Below are 12554 nucleotides of genomic sequence, written 5' to 3' on the forward strand. Positions count from 1 at the left end.
TTATGAGGAATTCACCGAAACATTGATTGGGAGATTTGACACTAAGGATCCCGAGTTACATTTCAAGGAGCTAGCACAGTTAAAACAGTAAGGTTCTGTGGATGCTTACATTGCCGAGTTTCAGCGCTTGTCTGTACTTGTTACTGATATCTCTCCTAGGAGATTGGTGGTGTTATTTTGTGATGGTCTTGCTGATCCATTACGAGGTTGGGTGAAGGGACATGATCCACTCACGTTAGCTGAAGCAACTAAAAAGGCACGAGATTTAGCCCCTTCGGTATACAAAGGAAAAAACCATTCAACAGATTCTTCCTACCGCAAGGACAAAGACAAAAAATCATTTCAGAAAGAGTATAGCAAACCCAAAGAAGGATCAAAAGGACTAGACAATGAAACCTTGAATGAACTTCAAAAGAAGAAGTTGTGCTTCCATTGTAGAGAGCCTTGGGACTTATCTCATAAATGTTCTCTCAAGGCTAAGGCAAATCAAATGGAGTATTTTTCAGCAGAAGAGTCAGAGTCAGAAGGGGAGGATCAGCACTCCGATTCAGATGAGGGTAACACTATAGAGGAGAGCAACATTCCTAAGGATGATAGATCGTTGGCACGCTTGACAGGGGCCCAAAAGGCAATCACATTTAAGGTCAGGGGTACTATCCAGGGGCAGAAAGTGATATCTCTTATTGACACTGGGGCTACACATAACTTCATAGATGCACAGTTGGTAGCCAGGAGAGGGTTACAGACAGAGGAGCATGATGGGTTTAGAGTCATGGTGGCTAACGGTGATAAGTTATTATGCACTCGGAAGATATCTAATCTTCGCATCAGGTTTGGAGATGGCTACGAGTTGGAAGATGAGTTCTATGTTGTGGACATGGGAGATTATGATGTCATCCTCGGCATGACATGGATGGCTTCACTAGTTGAGTTCACACTCAATCTAGCAAAATTGGAGATGAGATTCCAGCATGAGGGGAGAACTGTGGTACTTAGAGGGCTTTCAGATGGAGGTTGCAGAATAGTGTCCTTGAGGAGAATGCAGAGACTTTTTCGTCATGATGACATAGAGTGGGCGGCAGAGTGCCACATTATGCCAACTTCACCAGAGCCACAAGAAAAGAGTCATCCACTAGATGTCCAGAAGATACTTGATAGACACGCTAAAGTATTTAGCGATATTCCTCATGGGGTTCCTCCTAACAGAGGGATGGAACATGTTATTGAGCTCGAGGAGGGAGCCAAACCAGTTATGATTACTCCCTATCGTCATCCTAAGAAACACAAGGATGAGATAGAGAAGGCGATTAAGGATTTGTTGGAGATGGGGCATATCAGGCCCAGTAAGAGCCCTTTTGCTTCAGCAGTAGTATTGGTAAAGAAGAAGGATGGGACAATGCGCATGTGCATCGATTACAGGGCACTGAATAAGAAAACAATTAAAAACAGGTATCCCATTCCTAGGATTGATGAGCTGATTGATGAGTTGCATGGGGCATGCTTCTTCACCAAAATTGATTTGCGATCCGGATACCATCAGATCAGGATGAGAGCAAAGGACATTGAGAAAACAGCCTTCCGATGTCACTATGGCCACTTTGAGTTCATGGTTATGCCATTTGGTCTAACCAATGCACCTGCTACATTTCAAAGTTGTATGAACCAGGTATTCAGGAAGCAGCTGAGGAGATTTGTCTTGATCTTCTTTGATGACATCTTGGTCTTCAGTAAGACCTGGGAGGAGCACTTACATCATCTGGAGGAGGTGTTATCTATTCTGGAGAGAGAGTCATTGTATGCCAAGGAATCTAAATGTGAGTTTGGCATGACTGAGCTCCTTTACCTGGGGCATATCATTAGTGCAGATGGCGTTCGGGTTGATCCCGAAAAGATTAGAGCTATTGTAGAGTGGCCTACTCCCACAAACCTTACACAGCTTAAGGGATTCTTTGGTTTATGTGGTTTTTATAGAAGGTTTGTTAAGGGATTCTCACAGATTGCTACACCCTTGACAGATCTTACCAGGAAAGGAGCCTTCGTGTGGACAGGGGCAGCACAGAGGTGTTTTGAGCATTTCAAGCAGGTAATGTCTTCATGTCCAGTTCTAGCTCTACCGGATTTCACAAAGCCTTTTGAGCTTCATTGTGATGCATCAGGTGATGGGATTGGAGCAGTATTGATGCAGGAGAAGCATCCCATTGCATTCGAGAGTAGGAAGCTCCGAGGAGTTGAGAAAAGTTATTCTGTCTATGACCGGGAGATGTTGGCCATAATGCATGCATTGGCCAAATTTCGATCATATTTGGTAGGTGGACATTTTGTGATCAAGACTGATCACAACAGTATTAAATACTTCATGAGCCAGCGTGATCTTAATGACCGGCAACAAAAATGGGTGACTAAATTGCAAGCTTATGACTTTGACATAGAGTTTGTCAAAGGTAAGAAAAATGTGGTGGCTGATGCCTTATCTCGGAGACCTCACTTATGTGCTCTGGCGGAGATTTCAGGAGATTGGAGAGATCGGATTATAGCAGAGTATGTCGGAGATGATTGGGCTTCTAGATTGATTTCAGGTACCATACAGGATGATCGCTATGAGGTGATAGATGGATTGATCAGAGTTCAGGACAGGGTTTATTTGATTCCGTCATCACATTTGAGAGAGGCGATATTGAAGGCATTTCATGATGCACCCACAGCAGGACATCCGGGGGTCTTCAAGACCTACAGGCAGATCCGAGAGCGGTTTTCATGGAAAGGGCTCAAGGATGATGTTCAGAGGTATGTCAAGGAGTGTATGGTTTGTCAACAGAATAAGGGAGAACACACATTTCCTGCAGGTTTATTACAGCCCTTGCCCATTCCTGATAGGAAATGGGAAAGTATTTCGATGGACTTCATCACTGGTTTACCACGAGTGCAGGGAAGGGATTGCATCTATGTGGTGGTGGACCGCTTGACGAAGTTTGCTCACTTCTTTGCTATTTCGTCCACTTACACAGCAGCACAGGTGGCAGATCTTTTCTTTAAAGAGATATTCAGGTTACATGGGCTGCCCAGATTCATTGTCAGCGACCGGGATAGTAAGTTTATGAGTGTTTTTTGGCAAGAGTTGTTTAGGTTGTGTGGTATAGATCTTACACCTAGCATTAGTTATCATCTGCAAACAGATGGGCAAACCGAGATTGTGAATAAATGGGCGGAAGGATATTTGAGGAACTATGTAACTACACAACAAAAGGCTTGGATCAGATGGTTGCATATGGGAGAGTATTGTTATAACACCACTTATCATATGTCCATCAAGATGACTCCTTTCATGGCACTCTATGGTTATGAAGCACCTAGCTTCATGGATTTAGTTTTGGGGGACAGTAGAGTGCCCAAAGCCAAAAACTTATTGCAGGATAGTCAGGACATCCTGAAAGTGCTCAAAGAGAATATACAACAGGCCCAGAATCAACAGAAATTGTATGCTGATCAGCACCGAATAGAGCGTAGCTTCGAGGTAGGGGATATGGTTTACTTGAGGCTACAACCATATAGACAGTCATCGCTCAAGAAGAGCGGAGCTGAAAAGTTGAAACCTAGATTTTATGGTCCCTACAGGGTGATTCGCAAAGTGGGCAAAGTCGCCTATGAGCTTGAGCTTCCAGAGGGCAATCGAGTGCACAATGTGTTTCATGTGTCTAGGCTTAAGAAAGCCATTGGTCAGAGTGTAGTGCCTTCTGCAGATTTACCCCCTTTGGATGAGGAGGGGAAGCTTGTGTTAGTACCTGAGGCTATTGTGGATACCAGAGAGAGGAAGCTTAGAAACAGGATAGTGAAGGAGTATTTGGTCAAATGGAAAGACCTGCCGGAGGAAGATTCTACATGGGAGAGTGAGCAGGTTATTCAGCAGGCTGGACTGAGGTTGCTTGAGGACAAGCAATTTCAAGGGGGGCGGACTGTAATGTCCCCATTTTAGCAGTTGACCAAGTGTGTACGCGTTAGCCTTGTTCTACATGGTCCCGAGGGCTAACGAAGGGTTTAATGGGATCTTGGAGTGTTTTGGCCTAGTCATTTCCAGTTTGGGCCAAAACGAAGTTGATTTACTTAGTTTCAGGCATACTTACTATTTTTAGTAAGTCGGCAGGACACAGTGCAGGTCAATTTTGGTGATTGGACTCGATACTCCTCGGTGAGAGCTTTCCGATGAGCTATCACTCGCATTATTCGGAGTCCGATTGCTAATACATTTTAATGCCTGAAGTTTTATTAAAGTAACGTCTAATTTAATTGTAAAATATTAAAGTGTTACTTTAATATATATTTTATGGTGATGTGTACCCAAGGGAGACATAAGGGGTATTTTAATATATGTTTTATATTACACATCTTTTATCCCACATTGCCCATATGAGTTGAGGGGACCCGTGGGAATAGAATAAAAGGAAGCATTTGTGGCTTCATTAGACAGGTTGAATATGAGAAGAAATTGGTGTGTGAGTTGTAGCTTCGTTCTTGGCATTTGAGGACGTCTATCCTCTCTTGTAACATTCTAGATGTCATTCCCTTGGGGTTTGGCCTTTGGAATTCTTTGTTATTGGCTTCATTATCAGGCAGTTTAGTTGCATTTTCGGCTACAGGCAGATTTGGTATTTTGCTCATATCTTCTTCACTACTTGTCTGACGCTTATGCCGCTTTGAGGGAATGGTATTATGAAGGTAGTGGACTGATTGAAGGACAAAGTATTGTAGCAACAAGTTCGAAAGCATGGGCTGGAGTATTATGTCAATACTGCTGAAGTAATTAGTGAGTTGATAAATCTGCCATGTATTTGGTTTTATGAATTCTGAAAATAACATTTTATTAGCAGCAGTTCATTTCCACTTTGCATATCATTGTAGTTTCTTTCTTGTTTATGTTGTATGATACCAATTCCATGCACGAAACACAACAAACAAATAAATGTTTGATTTTCGGAGTTATAAGGGGTTTAAAACATTAAACGGAGAAATAAGAAGTTGAATGCAAACTGTTTGACATAATTCCTTTCAGCAATTTGGTTTAGTTAGTTGGGACATCCAAGGGTGTCCATTACAATCAAACTCTATTTCAATAGAGCTTGGGTAGTGGGAGTTTGGTGGGATGTTGTATTTATTGTAAAGTGATAGCATAACAGCTTGTGGACAGCATCTACGTGATTTTCAATAATCAAAAGAATCTGCAACTTACAGTGGCAACTGTAAAAACAAAAAGCAGCATGAGACAAGTTTCCAGGCCGATTTGGACCTGTGCTCACACTAAATAGTAAATAACCTTTTAGCTGAATTATCACCATTACAATGTACATATGGTTATGAAAAAAATGTTTTGCTTTGATTTTAAAGTGTTAGTGCCATAATAGCGTATCTTTGTAAACTTATCTCTTAGTAAATGGGTTAAGAACAAATTGAACCATCAGACATGACGTTGTTTAATAGGTTGACACATTTCATTTTTGCTGATCATCTCTTGTTTCACATCTTGCTTCAAAATTAAGTTATTGTTTAAAACAGGGGAATTGCAATTCAACGTTTTATGAGTATTTTTGTTTTTTCATGTAATTCTGCTGGTAATATTATGGTATTTCTATATTAATATTGGAATATGCATGCAATAGCCTGGAATATGTGAAGTTGCCATTGAATCAAATACTGTTCCTTCTTCCAGAGCTACTTTCTAAGCATCATGCCAGTTACTTCAAGGATTTTTAAGAGCTGTATCTAAACCAAATCTGTAATTAAAAAGAAAAGAAAAGAAAAGAAAAAAAAAGTAACCCAAGATATATCTAAATCTTATCTGCAACAAAACAGTTGCCTCTTATCCACTCTGGAAATTACCCGATAGCCATTGCAATCTGCTGCTTCTACCCTAGCACCATTCTGAAGTAAAATCTCTGCAACCTCGACACAACCTCGAACAGCAGCCCAATGCAAAGCGGTTTGCCCACCATTATCAGCAGCATTTACATCCCCACCATGCTGAACAAATCATATAACAACAATAGAATTAGCACAAGTCCACTCACTATTGAAAAAAAAAAAATGGTTCAATCCCAAAGGCAATAGATTTCTTAAAATCGTGGTATATATCAGATAATGCAATGTTGAGACTGACTCAAGGTGATAAATTTTACATAAATGAAGAATTTTTAGAAAAAAATTGAAGAATGGAAAAAAATTAATTTTAGATGTCTTAAATACTTTTCAAATTTTACAAATCAATACCTTAACTGATTAGATTTTGAATAACTTAATAATTTATAATATTTTGGTGAATGAAATAACTTTAGCTGTTAAATTTTGGACAGCCTGGAATGTCAGTTCATTAGGTACATAATAAAGTTGAAAGAAAGAGCAAAAACACACATTTATTCAAGGCAATGGTGGAGAAAGGAAAAAACTGGTATAGAATTTTAGAAAGGTCTAAACTAATGATGATAATGGCAACCTGATGTTAAGTATTTGTATACACAAATAAATTATTTGTAAAAGGCTTACTTTGACCTGTAGTGATCAAGAACCTATCAGTGGAACCCCAAAATAGGGTATCCACTGCAAATAAATTAACACTTTGATATAGATCTCAGTTTATAAAAGACATGCACTGTCTAGCATCAAGGTCAGTTTGTATAATTTTGTACTTCAGTGAAGAAAATAGATAAATATGTAAAGAGAAAGTATTAACTGCCTCAAAATCATGGTTCTGAAAGTTGGCAAGACTGGACAGGCTCTCAAGTTTTTCAGATCAAACAATAACTCATCCTCAACTCAGAAGCCAAGTCTGCCCGAAAAACATGCAAGTTACTTGGTGAGTTACTCAGAGACTCACTCTGACTAAGTGGTAGAACAGAGAGATTTGGCGAGTTGGAATCAGAAAACCACCCCCTACCCCTCCAAACACCAAAAGAACTGACTTCTTTTCTCATTGTAACCTTCAAGAATTTAAATTGCAGCTGCATGAGATGACCGTCAAGTGAATCGAAGGATAATTAATCGTTAGAGTGTGATTTGACAGGTATTTACTTGAGTTTTTTATTTTCTTATTTTTTCCAAAAACCTTGTTGCTCAATTTGTTTTACTCAACATCTGATTTCTCTACAGTGTGGAAATCATAATTCAAGGTGGAAAGGACCCCGCATGCAAGCATGTCTATTATAGTAATATTGTAATTTTTAGCTCATAATGGTCATTTAAGTCATTTAATTACTTTGGTTACTATCTTTCTACTTTTGTAATTAGCTTAGCAACTTTCTATTTTGTCTTTAGTTCCTGATCGTTTCCATTAGGGAAAGACCTTGTAATCCTCTATATGAGGAGTATTCATCTCCTTTGTTAAGAACAACAACAATCAATTATCATTTCATGGTATTAGAGTGTTTGGCAAATTTTTAAAAATCGTGGATTCAATACCAGGAATTTATTTCTGGAAGTTTTTTAGCAATTTAAATGACAAATACTGAGGTTTACTTAGAAATTTCCTTATAAATTTGAAGAGGATTTTACCTATTTTTCATAAAACTTGAGGGATTTTTCTCATTTGCATTATTTTGCAGCCTACATTTTTCAACCTTCTATGAAAGCAAATTGAGGGTTTCCTGAGGTGTCGTTTTTCCTAAAATGTTACAGGTCTTCTTTTTTGTGCACCAGATCAAACCGCAAGCTAGGGTTTTTGGCTTGTTTTTTCTCCTGCAAGATTTACAGTTCAAGGGTTTTTGCTTGTGCCATTTTTGTTCATGCCATTTTTGGAGTTCGTGGGGTTTTCTGGTTGATGAATGAAGCTTGTTAGTGTCAGTTTTGAAGATTGGGTGTGACTTCTGAACTGCATGAGCCTTCTGAGGTTTTTTAAGTGACATAAGAAGTTTTTAATATATTTTACTTAAAGGATTTTTTGTTCTACTATGCTGGTTTTCCTTCTTCCTACCACGACAGAGTGTTTGTCTAAAAGTTCCTGGGCAACATGATTTGCAGGCCGCACTTTCTACTCGTGAAAAGCATTTCTGGGATATGTTTTATGATTTATCCCATGACTAAACCTAGGGTTTTTCTTAGACCTGCGTAATAGTACCGTTTTTTGGGTTTTTTTTATGCGACTACAATTTTCCGACATATTGGATTCTTTTGACTGATTTTTGGGAAAATTAGAAGTTCTGTGACCTAGAATTTGTTGGAAATATAAGTTAAAGCTTTCATTGATGTTAGCCTGGTATGTGGAGGTCAGGAATTATGTGCTCAGATGTTCTTGTGTTCCTTAGTGTTGATCTTGAATGAACATATGTCATTTCCAAAATGATACAAAATCAGAGCATGGAATATGCAGGAAAGAGTATTTTAAGTTTGTACAGGAAAATGCTTTGCATTCCTCCACATTTGGTGATGACAGCTTGCATTTCTGGATATAATATTCATGTTTTTTGGATGTTGCACTATTATGTTTTCAGGTCCTCAGCATTGCAATTGATGTTGGTTAGTAATTGCAATTTGCTGACAGTTTGACTGCCTGTCAAGATCGGTCTGGAAAATTAATTAAATGGATCATGTAGACCAAGTAGGTAAAGGGTTAGAGTTGTTGCAAGCCAAATTTGGCACAAAATTGTACTTTAGAACCAATTATACTTTAGAACCAATTAGGAATAGTTGCTCATATATGGTTAATTGGGGTCAAAATAAGGAAATTACCCCTAGATCATGTTTTCTATGTTGTTTTATGTTTATTGTAGTCATTCCAAAGTGTTTGAGGTCCTAGGGTACTTAGAAAGTTGCAAAATGAAAAATTGTCAAAATGTTGTAAAGTTGTCAATGACAACATTGACAACATTTTGCAAAACGTTGCCATGTTGTGCAATTTTGGTATTAACAAGCAACTAATTCAAAATTTAGTTGGGTTAGTTGGGAACCATTGTGAAAAGGTTCAAAAACATCTATAATGACTTGAGCATGTGTGGTGGAGGAATTTGGCAAGTTGGGAGATCAACTCAGTGAGGATTGTGCAGCAAATTTGTGTTTTACAGTCCATACTTTTCATGTTTCTGTATTGGTATACAATGATTGTTTGTAAATCGTAGTAAAGCATTGTTTTACCTTTCATTTGCATATATTTTCAGGTTCTGATGTTGTAGGGTGAAGAAGGAACAAGCATTTTCCTATCGCTTGGTTGAAACCCTTACTAGCTAGGGTTTGGAGACAAAACATGAATTTTTGAGAGCGAGCCCTAGAGCCTAAAACCATGTACTATAAGATTTTAAAACCCTTTCTGTTGCCACTCCTAATGGCTATTTTTGAGAGCGAGCCCTAGAGCCTGGCATCTCAATGTGACAGGCATAATTATGTGGGCAGAGTAGCATAGATTGTATGGATGAAAGAAACAAGGGGTTTGAACACTTTGGACAGATTGTCTGGGATGTACTTCAACTGTTTGAAGTGTTGAAAGGTTAGGTTTGGTGGAGAAGAAGTCTGGAACAAAAGGCAATCAGCAACTCTGTATTTTAGCCTTATAGACCTAATAGGCACCTTATAATAGCAACCCTAATCAGATGTCAGCACCCTGACATGAAAGTTTGTGGTTTGATAGAAAATCCAAATGGGTACTCAGATCTGGAGTTTGTTTGGGATGATCCCCAGTTGTGTGAAAGTTGTAGTCCAAAAACTGGTTAGGGAGGCCTAATTTGGAGCTCACAGACCTAATGGCCCAAATAGGTAAAATCGGGTATTTGGGAAAGGTTGGATCTTTGAAACCTGTTAATTTTGTAACCTTTTAACCATAGGAAACTAATCCTCATTGTTGAGGTGTTGGAGAAAGGTGTGAGTGGTCAAACCCCTGAAATGTCATTGTTTTCTAGCCTTGAATCCATTGATCAAGAAGCTTGAAAAGTGGAACTCTTGGGTCCATGACTTGTCAAGATTGTGGAGACAGTGTGACCTGTTGAACAAGTGAGTTAGAAGGGTTGGTATACTCCAGGGGCTTCTTGTTGACATTTTTGTGGAGAGTAGGCTTAGAGGCCTATTGTAAGGTGAAAGACCATCAAAGCAACTTGCCTCCTCATCAGAGGGGGACGATTAAGATTTACCTTCTGATTCAAGGCTTAAAAATAGGAAGTGGGGAGAAGAAATTGCAAACTACAGTTGTACAATATTTGAAATGACGAATTTTAAGCCTTTGGGGGATAATGGCATCTATGTAACTGTGATTTGCAACAATTTAAAAAGCAAAATAGACTTTGTGTTCTCCAAACTTAATCTTTAGTAAATTTATGTTTCCCATGCATTATTTAAGCTTATTATACATAGTTAATTTGTTTTATCTGCCAAGTCTGAGTCCGAGATAAGATTTTGAGTTGTGTGGCTTTTAAACTATGATTAAGCACTTATACTCTCCTTCATGGCCAGACCAAACAATTCCATTTTTTTTCTAAATGAGCTAAGACATTACTTAAATAGTTTACATACGGGAATGGCAAAAATGAAATTTTTTCATTTGCATTACATGTAGGTTCTGTAACAATGTTTTGTTCTCTAGTAGCTTACAGAGGCATATGCAACAGTATAAATCTTGAGTTCTGATTTCTCTACACATTCTGACATGCCTCGGAGATACAAAGATCTCATCACAATTCAATTCATTGTCCATATACATGAAAAACACACGCTGAATCCAATGGCTTGAGTGACACATTAACATTCATTTGACTTTGTTATTAACAAGGCAGGCTTATACAGTTATACTGGAGATTTCATACTAATACTGGAATAGGCCATCCTTCTACTCCAAATGGATTTTTAAATGTTACATGACATCACTTTCTAGAAAACAGTGGTAATGTTTTTTCTCATTTTCATTATGCTGGAAGTTCAATGTTTATACTGAATACCGGCACAGGGCAACCTACTCCAAGTGGATTTATAAATCCATAACAACTCCCATTTCTTACAAACAGATATTATTCATTTGAATCATTTCCACAATTTAACATTGAGGAGTATTCATTTCCATTCACAAAACTAGGCGAGGATTTAGTTAGAGTATTCATTTCCATTCACAAAACTAGGCGAGGATTTAGTTAATAATAAATCATCTATCTTCCAGAAAGAATTTGAATTGCTAAGAATTGGGATTTCAAATTTGTCTTAAAATGTAATTTCAGTTTCGTAATCCAATCTTCTATCATTGTCCAGTAACCATTAACATCATTATTTCATATTCAGTTTTATAACAAAAGATTAGGTAATGTTTCTAGAAAGTTTGTAAATGGACTCCCCGCTTTAAATATTTAGGTGAATATCGGCCAACTGGGAGATTTGTGAAAAACATTAAAACTTCCCTGTATCTCACCCTAAAATCAACAGCAATGAAACCAAAAAGGAGCTCCCATCCTAATCATTAAGTCCTAGAACCTACGAAAAATGACTAAGAAAGCTAGATAATTCAACAAACAAACATAAGCTTCAGTCAATAAAAAGAAGAACCCATAGGATCACATGAGCTGTTGAAGTTGAAATCGACATTGGGTAAAATAATCCGATCCATTGACTTGCCAAATTAATTGAATGCAGCTAATCAAACAACAAATAAGCAAATAAATAAAATATTATCTTACTTCGAGAATGAAGTGTACAGCTGCGGTGTGATTATTCAAAGCAGCCCACTGCAGCGCATAATAACCGTTGCCATCGGGCTTGGATACAGAGCAACCCTCCACTAATACCAACCTCTTTAAAGCCTCCACGTCGCCATATGTAGCTGCAGCATATACATTATTTTTCAGCTGCTCTTCGTTCCCCAAATTGTTTTGAGCTTCTGTGGCCAGTTCGATCTCTGAAGAAATCATCTCAGGCGCAGGCTCCCAAACACTCTGGGGTTTCGTACTTAAAAGTCTCTTCAACTGAAAAGACGGTTTGAACGTTTATATGTACATGTCTACTGCAACCTTTGTCTTCTCAATGTAGAACAGGCAGAGTCGAGAGAGATCAAAAGAAGCCGCCCCTGCTTTTGATTTATATGCATCGCATTTCTAATTTGATCGATACGAAAATAGTACCTCTCTGTTCGAACACAATTTGTTAGGTGAACGAGGTAGATGTTTTCTTCTACTCAAAATTTGGAAGGGATAAAATACGGTTAGAATTGTTTATTTAGAAACAGGGTTTGGTTAAGTTTGTTCACGGATTTACAGTAGTGAAAAAACATCGGTGTCATGAGGTCACATACATACATTGAAGACCTGTAGAACAAGTTTCCTCACTTCAGATGTCTCAATTTTACTAAATAATGAAGTTAATGTTTTTTTTTTTTTAATTAAAATTTAATAAATCAGTATGTTCTAGTAATTTCTATAATGTATGTGGGAATATTAATTTAGACTTTTTAAAAGAGATTAGTATATGTTTTAAGCTTTTAAATTAATAAAAGGAAAGGATGGGGCCCAGTTTTTTTAAATTGTGGTTGGAGACTAAGTTTACTCAAAGTATTGTAGTCTATAGGGGTGTTATTTCCATCTTTCAAGTCTAAAAAGAAAATTTTATATTTGAAT

At 38.0% G+C, this 12554-nt stretch overlaps 1 protein-coding gene across 1 annotated transcript in view; it reads right to left on the minus strand.

Moving 5' to 3' along the window:
• The window catches only part of LOC149551920 (protein S-acyltransferase 24-like), a 99549-nt gene extending 87383 nt beyond the window's left edge, over positions 1-12166 (minus strand). Inside the window, exons 1-2 of the mRNA XM_089787418.1 lie at positions 11622-12166; positions 5869-6009 (exon numbers count right to left, since the gene is read on the minus strand). Coding sequence (XP_089643544.1) covers positions 5869-6009; positions 11622-11852 — 372 coding nt within the window. The 5' untranslated portion in view covers positions 11853-12166. The remainder of the gene's footprint in view (positions 1-5868; positions 6010-11621) is intronic.
• Between the last annotated feature and the right edge of the window lie 388 nt (positions 12167-12554).

The sequence above is a fragment of the Cupressus sempervirens genome, chromosome 6 (assembly GCF_028749045.1).
Source record: "Cupressus sempervirens isolate cs-2001-9-10 chromosome 6, ASM2874904v1, whole genome shotgun sequence".
Lineage (NCBI taxonomy): Eukaryota > Viridiplantae > Streptophyta > Pinopsida > Cupressales > Cupressaceae > Cupressus > Cupressus sempervirens.